The following is an 18456-nucleotide window of genomic DNA, read 5'->3' as shown; positions in this document are numbered from 1 at the left end:
ACTTGGAGTTAGGAAGAGACCAGTATGATCATGAATAGTTCATTTCTTCTCTCCTGACCTCATTTTGTTTTGTATTTATAAGATGAGATAAAAAATACTTATGCTATTAAGTTTGGTTTTGGTGAAAATGTTTGTAAACATAAAACACATACCATTATTTGTATTTTAATTAAAAAAATAATATAGTAATAATAGCTAGCATTTACATAGTGATTTAAGGTTTACAAAGTGCTTTATATATGTTATCTCCTTTAAGCTTCATGGCAAACCTTGCAGGTAAATACTATCATTATCCTCATTTTACAGATGAGACAACTGAGGCAGGAAGAGGTAGAATGAGTTTTCCAAGATCAAATAGCTACTAAATGTCTGAGGACAGATTTTTAACTCAGATCTTATTGATTCCAGCTCGCTGGCCACTGCACTATCTAACAGCCTCTGAAAAGAGAAAGGAAAAGAGATCTGTATTTGGAGTAGAGAGATTTAGGGCAAATAAAATAATATCTATATTACCCATCTCATAGGTTTGCTGTAAGAATTAAATGATACAAATGCTGTTAAGCTTACAAAAGCAATGTGTAAATGTTGACTATTAATATTATAAAATTACATTATAATATTATTTGCCCCTCTACAAAGGGCCCTGAAAAAACTCCTGGTTTAAGAATAAAAAAAGTGTAATCACAAAAATAATGTATTTTATGAAAGAAAACATAATTACTTTAAAACCATTTTCAACATTTTGTTAACACCTAAAAAGGAACAGATTAAATAAAATACAATTTATGCTACTTTTGTGTAAATAGAAATAGATTGTAAGCAAAAGTTTATAAATATTGATATAGTAGACATGTTTAAACTTCCAAACAATAAATCTCTTACCTGTAATTCAAGAGGTGGTTCACTGATTTGAAGAAGATCTTCTATTTCAGTTAACTTTGTACTAAATTTTGCACTGTTTTGCTCTTGAAGTTTTAGCTCTTCCTAAAACACAATTTAAAGAAATAGTGGTATTAACATTTCATCTTTTAAATGTTATTCATTATCTTCCAACAATTCAATAGTAATTATCAATATTAATAACAGCATTTTATAGAGGATTGTAAAGTTTGCAAAGTGCTTTACAATTATCCCACCAAACCAGGAAGGACTGTGCTATTATTATCTTCATTTTACAGATGAGGAAACTGAGATTAAGCAGGGAGGGGGAGGGTAAGATAGATAAATAGATAGATGATAGATAGCAGACAGATAGATGGCGGGCTGGATAGATGGACGGATGGATGGATGGACAGACGGATGGATGGATGGATGGATGGATACTAGTTACAATGAATCAGTTTTTATACCCATAGTTCATATGGTGTAGCTTGCTTTAAGTTCATCTTACAAATGGACTTTTTTTATTTCTCTACAGTTACCTGCAACTGTATTCTTTCTGTGTCATTCATCTGGTGAACTTCAACTTTTCTAAGTACTTTTTCAATCCATTCATCAATTATATTTGTTAAATTAAGAAGTTTTTCCCACAAGGCTAGAGCTCTGACCAGATTATCATAATAGTTTTCTGTCTTTTCATTTATCTGCCATAAATTAAAGAGAAAATAATATTCTCAGTAATCAAATAATAGGAAAAACATCATTTTAGCAAGAGCAATGTTTTAAAATAACATTTTGGATTTATCTTCTTTCATCAAATAATTTATTTTGCTTATGAATAAAATTATCTGTTGGCCTTTTCTTCACAGTCATTTTTCTGAGGAAAAAATAGTGATTGATTTGCTATAATTTGCTATAACTGAATTTCAATGCAGTTGATCATAATTCCAGAAACATAAAAAAGATGTTTATTTTAAAGTCAGTATAAAAATATAAATGTCTCAATTTATATTTCAGTAAACACCACATATGCAATATGTTATTATTCTACTAAAAGAGGTGTATAAAATTAGTGACAAGAAATATAACTGAAATAATAGTTAGAAAGAATCAATTACTTATCACATACATCAAGCCATCTGTCCACAATAACATTAGCCTCTTTTTCAAAGGGGGGTTCCTCAAAGGTAATCATTTTGTTTAGCTGGAATTGCAAGTTTTTGCAGATCTGGTTTATTTTTTCTACATCTTCAGAATGTTTATTAAATTCTTCTTTGACAATTTCAATCTATAAAAAAAAGATGCAGAAGTACATTTTTAAAGCCCTTGTATATAAGATTATTATAACTTCAATTAAACCTTTTAACAAATCAACTGGCTATTGAGTCTTAAAATAAAGCAAAATTATCATAGTATTATTCACACCCTTGAATGTAGAAACAGAATTTATACTTCTGACTTGTCACCAAATGGTAAAGATTCTACCCATCACTCTAAAACTCTTCAGATATCTTAAACAATGGGTATATATTTTGCAATTAACCTAGTTCTAACCCAACCTCCAACAATTTTCTGTTCTACCTAGTAAAATATCTGTAATTTGTGAAAACCATCTTTCTTATCTAAGTTAAATAACATTCAGTAGCAACAAACATGAATGACATTCCCATCCTCTTGACACTCCAGATAAGTGTGGTAAGAAATAAAAATCCTCTCTGAATTTCTATTAATTTCTACAAAATACAAAATAACTTAGGGGGTTATGTAAGTCACTTTTGCCAAAAAGAGGCAATTAAAAGCCTAAAGAGCAAAAATAATACACTATTAAATTCAATGCACTCAAAGTTAATTATTCTATTGAATCTACCAACTTCACAGCCTACCAATATGTAAAACTAGAAAATACTGACACCTAGTGCTTATATCCTGACCAAAACAAATATTATTTTCTATAGACAACAGCATCTACTTTTACACAAGTACATTCAATTCCTGGGAGAAAAAGTTGGATAAGCTAGGGAGTTTTTTAAAAAAAAAAAAAGAGAAACTGTGCTTTTTGTTTTACAATGAATGAGAGTTTTTTACATAATGGCAAAAAGTCTTGTTCCAACATTTCCTAAGGTTTGCTACTCCCCTGACTCTGTATCTTTCTAGTATTTCTTTTGTTCTTCTGTTTCTCAATGAACTTGGGAATTTGGTTTTATGTACCAGACATTCAGCTTTCTAAGGTTCTAAAGAAAGAAGTTCACAGCAGCATCAAATTTCAATCACATTCAACATGAAGATCTAGCCATTTTCTGAGTTTATATTTAAATTAGTATAGCTATATTAGGATTAAGTGAAAAGTTTTTCAAAAATCTTAAGAAAACTTAGATAAAAGGTTTTTCCTGGGGGAAAAAATAAACAGTATTCAGTAGAGTGGAATATCCAAATCTTCCATAAAAGTTAAGAATAAAAATAAGAGAAATATCAACAATAAAAAAGTAAAAAAACTTAGTAAGTTTTTAAAAAGAAGTTTATTGATGCCATTTTATTAATTTTTAAAACATTCCTCAAAAAGACTTTACATTTCATGAATTTAATAAAATAAGCTATTTTGTTTATGTAAAGACTGGCACAAAAAGAGAGAGGAAGAAAGGAAGAAGAAGAGAAAGAAAATGAGGGAGACAGAGATAGGGAGGGGGGAAGAGGAGGGGGGGAGAGAGAAAAACAGACTTCCAGAACAGAGCTAAGAACCTCATGTGAAGGTAGAGGTTACAAAACACAATTAAATTATAATAACTGAAGAAGAGAAATAGAAACAAATCCTACTGAAGATCCTTAGAGGAAAAAAACGTTTTCAAATGGGGAAATACTTCACAGAGGAAGCCTTGAAGATAGGTAGGAATTAAATAAGTAAATTTAGGGAAGGGAGGGAAGACAATCCAGAGATAATAACACTAAAGAGGCAAGGGCATTATCAATTTTATTCCATTTTTAACTTCTGAATCCAATTTTTAATTTAAATTTTCTTATTATGAACTTAAATATCAACATAAACACTTCAATACACTAATAATAATCAGAAAGGAGGATTGTGGATGAAACTGAATTTCTAATATAGACAGCTTTATAATAGGTATACTATGCTACACTGTACATAACTGCAGAACTGTGCCATTATATAAAAGAAGCTATGAACAGTAAAATATTAAAGGTATACTTAAAAGATTAAGTAGAGGGGCAACTAGGTGGTGCAGTGAATAGAGAACCAGCCCTGGAGTCAGGAGTAGAGTTCAAATCTGGCCTCAGACACTTAATAATTACCTAGCTGTGTGGCCTTGGGCAAGCCACTTAACCCCATTGCCTTGCAAAAAGAAAAACAAAAACCTAAAAAAAAAGATTAAGTAGAGAACTAATTATTGTAAAATATAAATAACGAATTGCTCAGGATGGATAAATATTCTCATCCTCATTTTTTTGCTCTTAAAGAAATTTGCTAGTACACTTACTTTCAACTACTATTAGCATAGTATTTCAGGAGGGGTGGTGATAGAATCAGAGCTGGATCAGTGCAGAAGCTATTTTGATCTTACAGAGTTAAGAAAAGTGATAAATACGCCCAAAGGGCAACAAAAAATGTGCATACCCTTTGATCCAGCAATACCACTACTGGGTCTATACCCTTAAGAGATGATGAAAAAGGGTAAAAACATCACTTGTACAAAAACATTCATAGCAGCCTTGTTTGTGGTGGCAAAGAATTGGAAATCAAATAAATGTCCTTCATTTGGGGAATGGCTTAGCAAACTGTGGTATATATATGTCATGGAACACTATTGTTCTATTAGAAACCAGGAGAGATGGGAATTCAGAGAAGCCTGGAGGGATCTGCATGAACTGATGCTGAGTGAGATGAGCAGAACCAGAAAAACACTGTACATCCTAACAGCAAGATGGGGGTGATGATCAAACGTGATGGACTTGCTCATTCCATCAGTGCAACAATCAGGGACAATTTTGGGCTTCCTGCAATGGACAATACCATCTGTATCCAGATAAAGCACCATGGAGTTTGAACAAAGTTCAAGGACTATTCCCTTTAATTTAGAAAAAAAAAACTGATATCTTATTGTCTGATCTTATCTCTTATACTTTATGTGTTTTCCTTAAGGATATGATTTCTCTCTCATCACACTCAATTTGGATCAATGTACAACATGGAAACACTATAAAGACTGATAAATTGCTCTCAGTGAGGCAGTGGAGGGAGGGAAGTAAGATGGGGGGAAGTGTAAAACTCAAAATAAATAAAATCTTTAATTAAAATGCAAAAAAAAAAGAGTGATGAAACCCATCATGAAGAGACTTGTGTTCACTGACCAATTTCACAGGCATAAGACTGAAGAATTCCAAACCACAAATACTCCTAAGAATAGGTTGTTTGAATTGGCTTTTTAGAACTTTTCCTGGGCGACTAGGTGGTGCAGTGGATAGAGCACCGGCCTGGAGTTAGGAATACCTGAGTTCAAATCCAACCTCAGACACTTAGTAATTGCCTAGCTGTGTGGCCTTGGACAAGCCACTTAATCTTATTTGCCTTTCAAAAACCTAAAAAAAAAAACCTTTCCCTAATCAAGAAAATCAATCCTAGAAACAGAATAAAATAGGTCAAGGTAAAAGTGAGAAATAACTTTCACTCTATGTTGATTAACAATCCTATCGGTAAAAAAAGACATCAGAACCACAAGAGAGTACTACATGACTTCCTTCATTCAAAGGACCAAAGCCAAGAGATTTAGGCTACCTTAGGCTTAAGAAATCTAGATTACAAAATCCCCAAATAAATATCATTGCCCATATATTAGAAGTTCACAAAAATGTCATGAAATAAGATTTACAGGAATTATTATTTCCATTTTAGAGATCAAAGAATTGAGGATGAAAAAGTTTAAGGTCATTTTAAACAAGGATCAGAACTCTGAGCTTCAGATTCCAAATTCTGCATTCTTTCCAATAAACCAAGGTTTCCATTGAAATTTAATTTTCAAGTCATTGCTATAATATACCTATGAATATACCCTTTAATAACATCCTTAAAGCTGAAGATCCTAAAATGATTCCATTCATGTGCATCCATTTAACAAGAATTTATTAAGCACCCATTTTTTTTTTGCTTGGGACTCTAAAGGTGCTATTTACTCTTTTTAACACTGTGCTAACAGTTTAACATTCCCTGTCAATGATTCTATTTTAATTTTTGCCATTTTTATGCCAAAATGCAAAGAAAACAGGGAGAAAAATGGCAAAGAAATGCCCCTTTATTTAGGAAAAAAAATGTCATCCACTGTTTAACCTGAAAAAATTAACAAGGTCAATGAAGAACTTACCTTTGCTATTCTCCTCTTCAGATTTTCCTTTCCCATATAAGAAGTCTTCAATGAGATCACACTCTCTTCTTTGTGGATCAAAGAGGTCAGAATACTTTTGCAATTCTGGTATTGCTTCAGGAGCTCCATTGCTCTTTGGCACTGCTCAAGGCTATGAAAGGGAAGCACTTATTCTTAAGTACATTTTAATTAACAAGCTACAACTTTCCCTTTGCAAATACCCAACCATCAATGTTGTTGATTTTTCAGTAATGTCCAAATCTTCATGATCCCATTTTGGGGTTTTCTTGGAAAAGATACTGGAGTGGTTTGTCATATCTTTTCATCTCATTTTACAAATGAGGAAACTGAGGCAAACAAGATTTGCCTAAAGTCACACAGCTAGAAAATGCCTTAGACTAGATGTAAGCTTAGGTCTTCCTGACTCCAGATCTGTCACCTTACCACCTATTTGCCAACTATTGATTAACTATTTAAGAAAAACAAATTTTTACCAACTTAAATTAAAAATAAGTACAATTATATTTACTTGATAGATTCCAAGGTGAAGCACCCCACTAACATTTTCTCTGGTCCAACTATACAGGTAACAATGGTTATCAGTTATTTGATTTCAGGGAGAAACGCTAAAGAATAACTGATTTCATTTTCTGTCCAAAATAGAAACTTTCTTAGAATAATCAATCCTTAGCATTTTCCAGGGGATTAATTTCTTATTAACTCACAAAACCAAAGGTTTTACATTTTTGTTTAATCATAGTATGATACATGGACTAACAAAAGATGCTATTTTTGAAACATCTCATTAATAATAAAATCATTTTTTTAAATTGTGACTATGTTGTCATGCTCACAATTATTCTAACCAAATCCAATCATTTCAAAAAGATGAAATATCCAGTTTTAGGTGATCTTGGTTTTACCCATAGAATTTCTGGAATAAAATTCATTGTTACCTAATTTCCTACATTATGGTTGTGCTTTTAGTAAGATCTGTTTTCAAACAGATAATTTTATGGAGATAAGAATATATGTATTTTTTTAATTTTGGAAAAGTACTCTTGCCTTACCTTTCTTCAACAGAGGATTTTATATCTTCACATAAATATGTTGTCTCTTGGTATTGTTGACTTGGGATTTCTCCTTTTTCATCTTTCAACTGTGGAAGAGAATCAGCCATTTTTCTGAGGTGATTTATCTTCCCCGCATAGTAATCCAGATCCTTCTCCAGTTTGGTTAGTGATTTTATCCTTGGTTATGAAAGAAATTTTTTACTGATTAGGGAAGAGGGAAAGGATGTATTTATATAGTGCCTATCATCTACCTGGCACTATACTAGCACTTTACAAATATCATCTCCTTCAATCCATGCCTATCCTTTGACCTAACAATGCCACTATCAGGTCTATATTCTAGAAAAGACAAAAAACAGGAAGGAAAAGGACTTATATGTATAAGAATATTTACAGAAGCTCTTATTTGGTGGCAAGGAATTGGAAATTGGGGGGCTACTCATCAGTTGGGAAATAGTGATATGTGATTAATGATGGAATGCTATTCTGCTATAAGAAATGATGAGCAGGATGCTCTCTGTAACATTTGGTAAGATTAAATGAGCAGATGCAAAGTAAAATTATTAAGTACAAAGTAACAAGAATATTTAAGATAATCAGCTGTGAATGACTTAGTTATTCTTAGCACTATGATGATCCCAGACAAGTCTTAAGGACTGTGATGAAAAATGTCAACCATCCCCAAAGACTTAATGGTTGCTTTATAGAGATTGAATCAAACATTTTTACTTAATTTTTCTTGAGGTTTTTTTAAAATGTGTTTTCTTTCACAATATGACCATTATGGAAATAATTTTTCAAGACTACACATGTATAACCATTATTGAATCACTTGCTTTCTTAATGGGGAGGGAAGTGGGAAGGAAGACAGGGAGAGATATTGGTACTTAAAAATTTTTAAATGAATCTTAAATATTGTTTTTGCATTTAACTGAGGAAAATAAAATACTAAATGAAATGAAGGGAAAATGAGAAAACAAAGCAGCATAGTAAGAAAAAGAGAATCAATTAACTGGGGAAAATATTTATGGTAAGTTTCTTTAATAAATGTCCAAATTAATAAAATGATGTCCAAAAATTAAGGGAATTGATAAAAACATTAAAAAGTCATTCTCCAATAGGCAAATGGTCAAAGGATAAGAAGTTCTTAAGAAGTTCATTCTATCAAAACTATAAAACAAATTCAATATTCCAAATCCATAATAGCAATTTAAATGCAAATAAAACAACTCCAAAATTCTACCTCAAAGTTATCTAATTGGCAAAAATGACAAAAATAGGCAAGAACCATTACGGGAAGAATTATGAGAGAATATGCATACCAATACATAGTTGTGGAATTGTAAAGTAGTTCAACTGTTTTGAAAAATATCCATCAAAGTCTCTAAACTGAGAATACCTTTTTAGTGGTATCACTAGTAAGCAAAACAAAGCTATAGGGAAAAGACCAACAAGTACAAAACTATTGTAACAACATTTTTTTCCTATTGTGACAAAAAAAACTGGAAACAAAAATTGGTGCTCATCCATAATGGAATCACTAAACAAATTATGGTATATGACTTCTCAGAGAATATTATCACACCATAGGAAATTGTGAAAGGCATGAATTCAAAGAAATCTAGGAAGTCTTGTATGAACTTATGGAGAGCAAAGAAATTGGAGCTAGAAAACCTATTTCTGCAATGACCAAAACACTGTATGAACAATTTTGAAATACTTAATATGCATTAACCAATTTAATAACCAATAATGTCTCCAGAAGACTCATATTGAAGCAATACTCTCTTGATGGAGAGGAGATGGTCTACTAGTGAAGTAGATAAACATTTTCAATGCAAAACATACTTATTTTACTTGACTACATAATTCTGTTATGAAGGAGAGTTTTTAACTGGATGTTGGAGGAGTATTAGACAGAAAGCAAGAATGATAGAACAAAATGAAGGAGGGAAAGAATAAAAACCAATAAAACATCTAAAAATCCATAGAAGAGATCTCAGAAGGGAAAAGCAGGGCAATTTTGGCACCAATAAAATAATTCTGGTATAGATATATACACATATACATATAAATACATGCATACATGCATGTATACATGTGAACATTAAAAAACAAGTTATATAAAGTAGATTCAAGCAAAATTCTCTTTTTGGTTTTATTTGCAGATGGAGTTATTAATATTTATTTATGATTCTATAATTCTTAATAATTTTTTAAATAACCAATATTTTGAAATAATTACAATATATTATAAAGCTAGTATATTTTAAAACCTAGCATCTATGCATGTTTATATATATATATATATATATATATATATATACATAAACCTAGATTTTAAACCACTTTCCTCACTATATTGCTAAGAAGTAGTATAAATATTCTAACCTCTTTATGATAGATGAAAAATCTGTTACTGAGAGACAATATGTAGTACACAGTCATACAGCTAGAAGTTTCAGAAGTGATACTTGAACCCATATATTCTAATTCTAGAGTCCCATTCTCTTCCTACTAAATCATAAACCTACAATTTATTTTTAGTCTATAGATGGTAACTACTCACCTCTGCTTCACTGCTGGAATTGTTGGATCTTTGAGGCCAACTTTATTGATCTGGTCCTGAATATATTTAATGTTTTTAAGGATCTCATTATTTTTTGAATTAAAAACCTCTACTAATTGGTCTTGTTCTGTTAAATCCTCTGGTTTATTCTGACCATGAGTCTCATCTATCATTTTTGAGAAAATTTCAATGAGTTTTTCACAGCAAGTATCTTCACCCTGCTCAGCATTTTTTAAGCTTATATCAAGCATTTTCATATGCTGATCCAAACATCTGGCCTCCTCTCTCATTAGTGGAATTTTTTTCTGCACATCTTCTATTGTCCAGGTGTTTTCTTGCAACACAGATATATCTGATGTCAAAAAATCTATTGTAGGCTGAATAGAAAGTTTAGCTTCTCTCATGGAGGTCAAAAAGTCCTCAAGAGTTTTGAGGGCTGTTTCAGTGCTGTACATTTTGTGGTTCATCTCTTCAAACTGCATTTTATATTTTACTATAATGCTCTGAGTTGCATGAAGATCAATTGGGTTAAATTCATTTAATGTATCACTGTTGGGATGTTCCAATTTACTACATAACTCAATTTGTTTTGCTATGTTACTCTGGATATCCTGAAATAAAGGTAAGAATACCTTAGAACATGGGCACAGATAGATGGCATATAATGAACTAGGTTCAAAAATGACTTAAGTTTGAACTTGAAAAATACTCTGGAATTTAAACAAGCTGAGAGCATAAACAGAAGCAAACCAATACACCAATAACATAAAAAGCAATAATAGCAGACAGAACTGAGATATTTATTTTTCATTAACCACATAGCACCTTCCCCTTCTCCTATTTCCTCTTGCCCCAAAAAGGAACAAACAGAAAGGCCTCCAGTTAGGATAAATTGAGAGTTTGAAGAATTTAGATGAGTCAGATAATAAAAAAAATCTTTACTAAAGTCAATGTGTTAAGGATATTATGATACTAATGTTAGTCCATAGGCATTTATCAAGCTCCTACTATGCAATAGGCACGGTGCTAAGCCCTGTAGACACAAAGAAAAGCAAAAGACAGTCTCTGTTCTCAAAACATTCACAGTCAAAAAGATAACTAACATGGTTTATTATGATTCATTGAGTTAACACCAAAGTCTCTTGGTAGTGCAGAGGAAGAATGATCATAAAAACATGGGAAAATTAAGAAGCAGAGTTGATATCAAAATATATTACCTTAGGTGATCTACCTCAAAAGTTGGGGCTAAAAAGATTTGAGGATGTAAATGGCATCTCTACATTAAAGAAGACTTCCCTGTCATGATACTAGGATTTATATTTTAATTATTAATAAAGTTACATTAGTTGATTTTTAATAGTACATATCTATATATCTTCAAGATGAGATAATTTTTATAAATATATGGGAAGAAAAGTCTTTTTTTAACCTTAAGATTTTGGTGAGCTTCATCAGCACCAGGTAGATTAAATTCTTGTATGTCCATTTTATGAAGGAATTGTTCTGAGTCACCAAGGATAACAGCTTCCTTTTCTATTGGCAAAACAATCCTCAGTGCAGCTTCTAAGGATTTCATCCTATGTGAAAAATAAACAGAGGGATAAAAGAACCATAGTAGCAAGCTCTCTCTTCAAAAATGATGTTTCAACAGTTTTAATTCAATTCTACAAACATTTAAATGCTACTTTGTAAAAGGGATCCATACTAGGCAATGATTGATAAAAGCAAACTGAAAATCCAGCACCTTGAGTTTACTTTTGATCAAAAACACACATAATAATACAAAGAGATCACTCTACATTAAAATTATGCCTATCTCTAATCCTCAGGCAATAAATAAGTCTGAATAGATTTTTCTTCAGTAGTTGAAACGCTGCCCTGTAAGAAGGAATATAATATCATCAATTATAGTCATAATCAATAGAGTTTTTTAAAAAGGGCAAGGATCTGGGTGCCAGGAGAAATTTACTGAGGTTAATATAAAAAAGCAAAGTAGAAACTTATCTGGAGTCTTATTTGTTCCTGTCTGTGCTCTCTAACATGATAGATTTATCCTTTTAAATATTTAAAAATTCATAAACATTTTTATTTTGATCCTTGGGGTAGAAAGCTTTTTGGAGAAGCTAGGTGGTACAGTGGATAAAGTTCCAAGCCTGAATTAGAAAAACTCCTGTTCCTCAGTTCAAATCTGGCCTCAGATATTTACTTACACTGTGACCTTGGGCAAGTCATTTAACCCTGGTTGCTTTAGTGTTCCCATATATAAAATGAACTGGAGAAGGAAATAGCAAATCACTCCAGAATCTTAGCCAACACAATACTAAATGGAATCACACAGTCTAACACAACTATAAAATGACAAGAAATCCTTCTAAAAAATGTATTTCACACCTGCCATTTAGAGTATAATGAATGAAAAATGATGATTGATTCATCATTCCAAAACTTTCTATTTTCCCTTAAGCTCCTAACTTCATTCCTATCACCCAGTTATAAGACAACTTAGACTCTTCAAGGACCTTGATCTAGCAGTCATGTCCCTTCTTTTATTTCCTCTTTTATTCACTGATTCCTTTCTAATATTCAATAAACACATCCCTCAGCTTGAAAACATTTTTTCCCTTCTACCTAATCTAGTAAGTTCCTCATCTTTCTCTACCACTTCATGGTCAAAGTTGTTTATGATGTATGGCTAAACTTTCTCAATTGTCACTTTCTACTAAATATTTCTTAATTTGGTTTCTATCATAGATAATAATATTCAAATGCCTCTATTTTCAAGTTTTCATCATCCTCTCTGACTTTTCTGCAACATCTGATACAGACCACAGGCTCTTAAAACAACAGTTGGAAGATCCCTCAGAGATCATCAAGTCTAATTACATGATTTTACAAAAAATGAGACTGAAGCCCAGAGAAGCAAAAAAAAAAATTCATCCCAGGTCATGCAGTTAGTAATTAGAATTGACCACTATCCCTTGTTCTGACTTTTTGAGTTACCTTATCCTTCCATAATATATTTGTAGGAGGGCTGCCTATATCAAGTATTTTCATATGCTGATCCAAACATCTGGCCTCCTCTCTTATTAGTGGCATTGAGTTCAGCTCCCACTTTTGACCTTCATTGCATGACCATGACACTAGGTAAGTTACAACCAGTCTGAGTCATGGTTTTCTTAGTTGTAAAATGCAGGTATTACATGCAGTTTCTACCTTATAGAGTTATTCTAGGGATCCAATGAAATAGGTTGTAAAACATTTTGCAAATCTTTAAGAATTATATAAGTATCAGGCATTAATGCTTCTCTGTCTCTTTCACTAGCCTCTACTGAAGCCCCAAATTAATAACCTGCAACCTTATCTTGAGTTTATTATCTCATCCTAAAAACTTGCCCCTTCTTCTGAGTTCCTGCCATCTATCAGCCATACCTATTCTCCCTTGTTTAAAATTCTGATGTTATCATTGAATTTTCTTTCTTCCCTTTCCTTCTTTTCCAAAGGAGGAGAAACTGCAATTACAGTGCTTGGCTTCTAGTCCAAGATCTGCTCCTTAATACTTGTGTAACCATTTCATATTTGTGGACCCATTTCCTCATTTAGAAACTAAAAGGGGTAAGGTCATCTGATACCAGGTCTTATCAGCTATACCTTCACTGTTCCTTTTTGTTCCCACAGCCCCCATTATTATTTGCTTGTTTCAGTGTAATTCCCTCATATCACAGCTTCTTCCTCTTGTTGCCTCCCCCTTTCAATATATTCTCCAGAGCACTCTCTTTTTTATTTTAATTTTATTTTTTCCAGTTACATGCAAAGTAGTTTTCTAATATTCATCTTTTTGCAAGTTTTTGAGTTCCACATTTTCCTACCACCTTTCCTTCCCTTTTCTCATGGTAACAAACAATCTGATATAGATTAAACATTTATAATCATGTTTAACAAATTTTCATATTAGTCATATTGTAAAAGAGGAATTAGAACTAAGGGGAAAAAAACATGAGGAAAAAATAAAAGGAATTTTGTTTTTGTTTTTTTGCAAGGCAATGGGGTTAAGTGACTTGCCTAAGGTAGGTAATTATTTACCAAGCTAAGTAATTATTAAGTGTGTGAGGCCACATTTGAACTCAAGTCCTCCTGACTCCAGAGTCTATGCTCTATCCATTGTGCCTAGCTGCCTCCATAATGGGAATTTTTAAAAGTGAACATAGTATGCTTTTCTCTGTATTTAGACTTCATTGTTTCTTCCCTGGATGTGGATGGAATTTTTCACAGAAGGTTTCTCAGGGTTGTCCAAACCACTTCCAAAATAATCAACCTTATCATGGTCCTAAACCCTATCATTTTTTTCCTACCATTTACTAAGTAATATTCAAAGTGCTTAGCTTGGCATTCTAGAGCTTTAACAATCTGGCAACACCCTATATTTCTAGTTTAATTCATATTACTCTTTTCTAGATATATCTTGGAGGTGAGCAGTACATAGAGCACTGAACTTAAATTCTGCCATACATTTACATTACTGTATGACTCTGGACAAGTCAGTCACAGTGTCCCCATATGTAAAATGGGAATAATAATACCTCAAAGGGAAGACTAAATGAGATAATACATGTATATAATTTACATTGTAAACCTTTAAGAGCTATATAAATACTAGCTATTATTACTATTATATTGCACTTCAATAAGAAAAAACTGGACTGTTCACTATTCTTCAAACTACTCTTACTTTTCCATCTCCATGCTGTCTTTATTCTTGGAACATTCTTCTTCCCTATCTTTATCTGTTGAGTTTCTACTCTTCCACTGAAGCAACATTTTTCAAGATTTTTCATATCAAAATCCCTCTATAATCTTAAAAAATTATTAAAAACCCCTTCCAAGAGCTTTTGATTGTTCTGGTTAAATCTATCAATGTTTACCATACCTGAAATGTAAATATCTGAAACATAAATTAAAGTAAATTGAAAATAAAATTGAAAATAGTTTTGACTTTGCAGGCCCTCAGAGATCTCCAAGGGATCTATTCTTTGAGATCTTCTTCATTAAAACATATAAAGGAAGAAATTTAACATAAAATTTTCATACCATGGATGAGGCAATTGTAGGGTAGAGATTACTACAAAGAGGGTAAAGTTAGGAAGAAAGGTAATAGTAGCCAAGTGTTAAATATACTGAAATTGCTTAAGGTCAGAAATAAATTCAGTGGAAAGATCTAGCATCAAAGCCAGTCTGCTGCTTCACTGCTTTACAATGATGCCTCTTCCTCTTTTTCTTCCTTCTCTCCTTTTTATTTTTTATTTTTTATTTTCTTAATTAGATACTGGTTATACTATTTGGCCCAAGATTAAAACATAGTAATCACTTACAAGCCTGATCCTACTGTTGATCAGCATGGAATCTTTGTTTCTGACCTAGGTTGCTTTAATTCTTCTTGGGTATTCTGGAGCCCCCTTCTCAGCACTCTTATGGATTCAGCATATTGGTGCTATACATAGCTTGGGCCACCCATTTGTCTTTAGTTCTACTTCAGCTCAGAACTCCTTAGCAAAATGATCTACCAGCCTCAGGCTCCCCCATTAATGTAGATTATAGGGGCTATACCCAGTCCAGAGTTCCAGAGTAAATCACTTGAGATCACAGAATTTAGGAGCAGAAGGGATTTGAAAAACCATCTAATTCTATGCCTTTATTTTCAGAGGAGGGAATAATCCCCCCAAAATTAAATGGCAGATATATGGGGTGTTCAGGAAAGGCTTGCCTCGCTTGAGGACTTGCCATGCCCTTTTCAAGGTTGCGCATCCACCTTTGGTGCAAAAAAGTTTGAAGTAAAGAGATCTAGGTCAAAAAAACATTTGTTAACCATAAAATAGGAATTCCAGAAGACATAATAGAATTATAAGACAAAAGGAGGCATACAACTCAAATGGATAAAAAAGATGAACAAAGAATGGAAGGGGGTAGTCATAATTGGATTCTTGAATTTAGGGGAGGAGAAGATAGAAATTTATTCACCATCTGAAGGGTCCCTATATATATTGGGAATTACATGCTTGGTCCTGTGGTAATCAAGGGTGTTATCAATTTTATTTCTTAACAAAAGGAATGGGGGGGAAAGGGACAAATGGATATTGATTTAGGGATCTGAGTTGGTAAATATCTGACAATTGACACCTCTTCACCTAATCGAAGAATATTTTGTTTATGGAGTGGGCATTAGGCTCAGATCTCTGGTGGCTATAAGGTCCCAGGAGTGTCTTGGGTTCCAGGAGTTTGTAAGCATAGAAATGGAAGCAGAAAAGTTGCATGCTGGGAACTCACTATCTTTCCCCTTCAAACTCAACCCTCTTCCTAGATTCTCTGTTTCTAACAAGAGTATCACCATCCTTTGAATCTTCTAGGTGACTAACATTGGAATCATTTTCCATGCTTCACTCTCCCTCAGTCCTCATAGAAATTTACTCACCAAGTTTTGTCTTTGCTACCTTCATAGTATCCCTCATGTGCTCCCTTTTCTCCACTCACATAGGTACCATCTTTGGCAAGATTATAGCCTTCTCATTGGTCTCCCTGCCACTAGTCTCTCCTCTCTCTAATTTATTTCCTATATAGTACCCAAAGTCAAATCTCTAAAGCATAAGTCTGACCATGTCACTCTCCTGTTTGAAAAGTTCCAGTAGCTCTAAACTGTCTCTAGAAAAATATGTAAATTCTTCAGCCTAACTTTTTAAGCTCCTTCACAATCTGACTCCAACCTACTTTTCAAGGAGTATTTCACTTATTCTTTTCATACATTCTGTGATATCATCAAATTTTACCACCATTTATTCCCTTAAACATGAAATTAAATGTCTAGTCTACATGTTTTTGCCCAAACTATCCCCTATGTCAGGAAACAATCTTGTATTTGTTAACCTAGGCACAGAGTAGATGCATAATGTATTTTTAATTGCATTCAGTTGACTAGAAAGAGAAAATAAGATTCCTGAGAAATTTTAACTACTATTCTCTCTTGAGCAATGCCAGAAAAAAGTTATTTACTGTTTGCTATAGATGCTTGTAGTTGTAAAAATTCAATGATATATTGGTCAGATGGCTTCTCTCATTATGCTATGTTAATCAGAAAATATATAAATTTTCTGTTAATAAGTCATAATCATAATCCAAAATCATAGGTCCATCATACCTGTTGCTCAGAGTCACTTGAAGCTCTTCCTCTTTTCTCTTTAATTTATCCCTTGTTTGAGAAAGAACAAACCTTTCTGGGTCCCTCACAATATTTTCTAATTTTAGTGAAGTCATTTCAAACTCTGTCCAACAAGAATCAGTTCCATTTTTTAAAACCTGAAATAGAATGAAAACACTGATTTACTACATGTTTTAATAAAAGCACAGTTATAAACCACTCATATTCCAAAATTGCATATTTTATTAACTGGGCACAGTGGCAAAGATAGCAAAGCTTCACATGAATTATGACAATTTATAAGTTCAGTAAAAAAAATGGGATAAATTCCACTCTCATTTCATATAAACCAATGGTGGTGAATAATATATCTTTCCAAGAGTAAACCATCACTTTTGAATATAAGGCAAAGGACATGATTTGAAAGAATGTTAGATTATGCATTAATACATTCTTTTCTTTTGCCCTTTAAAAGCAGGTAGTCTAAACTGGAAGGTACTCAGATTGTATTAAAACTGATATTGAGGGGGTGGCTAGGTGGCGCAGTGGATAGAGCACTGGCCCTGGAGTCAGGAGTACTTGAGTTCAAATCCTACCTCAGACACATAATAATTCCCTAGCTGTGTGGCCTTAGGCAAGCCACTCAACCATATTACTTCCCCCCCCCCAAAAAAAACTGATACTGACCAGATGATAAGTAAAGAAATTAGTTCAGAAATGTTAATTATAATCAAATCATACTGGTTCATGAAAGTTAAATGGAACCATTTATACCTTGCAAATCAGCAAATGCTATGAAATCAAAGCTTGATTCTTTCAATTGTCTAAATTTAAGAAAATGATGTCAAAACTGCAGTTTAAACCCAGCTCTTTTGTGTCAGTTGTTAAACTTTTACCTGCATAGCCATGACTATTTTCTCTCTCTCCCCTCTCTTTGCCTCTATCTATCTGTTTCTGTCTCTTCCCCTTCCTCTTGTTCCCCACTCTCTTTCCCTTCCTCTCTCTCTCTCTCTCTCGCTCTCTCTCTCTCTCTCTCTCTCTCTCTCTCTCTCTCTCTCTCTCTCTCTCTCTCTCTCTCCCTTTCCCACCCCCATCCCAATATGTCTCTGTCTCCTCTCCCCTTTTCAGAGGGTCCATACAATATGCTGTGAAAGGAACTTCTTTGAGGTCTTATTCATTCATTCATTCCAGAAGTATATATTCAAGTACCTGTTTTATTCTAGGGATTTTGTACCAGAAAACTATGTAACCCTTCATTCTTGTATCATAACTAACTACCTCTTTTTCTTCTTTTTAAATTGTGTTTTACAGATTTTTAATAATTTTTATTCTGTGAACTTGAAAAACACCAACAAATGTGAACAAAAAAACAGAAATGGGAAG

At 32.9% G+C, this 18456-nt stretch overlaps 1 protein-coding gene across 4 annotated transcripts in view; it reads right to left on the bottom strand.

The window, feature by feature from the left end:
• SYNE2 (spectrin repeat containing nuclear envelope protein 2) overlaps nucleotides 1-18456 on the bottom strand; it is a 414448-nt gene that overhangs the window by 250153 nt on the left and 145839 nt on the right. For all 4 annotated transcript variants that reach the window (XM_074235980.1, XM_074235979.1, XM_074235982.1 and 1 more), the window contains exons 28-35: nucleotides 17074-17231; nucleotides 11320-11467; nucleotides 9891-10501; nucleotides 7319-7498; nucleotides 6249-6399; nucleotides 2009-2167; nucleotides 1422-1583; nucleotides 883-984 (exon numbers count right to left, since the gene is read on the bottom strand). In XM_074235980.1, the coding sequence (XP_074092081.1) occupies nucleotides 883-984; nucleotides 1422-1583; nucleotides 2009-2167; nucleotides 6249-6399; nucleotides 7319-7498; nucleotides 9891-10501; nucleotides 11320-11467; nucleotides 17074-17231 (1671 nt within the window). The remainder of the gene's footprint in view (nucleotides 1-882; nucleotides 985-1421; nucleotides 1584-2008; nucleotides 2168-6248; nucleotides 6400-7318; nucleotides 7499-9890; nucleotides 10502-11319; nucleotides 11468-17073; nucleotides 17232-18456) is intronic.

This window comes from Macrotis lagotis, chromosome 4 (assembly GCF_037893015.1).
Source record: "Macrotis lagotis isolate mMagLag1 chromosome 4, bilby.v1.9.chrom.fasta, whole genome shotgun sequence".
NCBI lineage: Eukaryota > Metazoa > Chordata > Mammalia > Peramelemorphia > Peramelidae > Macrotis > Macrotis lagotis.
The sequence above is the reverse complement of the archived record's forward strand: the minus strand, read 5'-3'. Positions and strand labels throughout refer to the sequence as shown.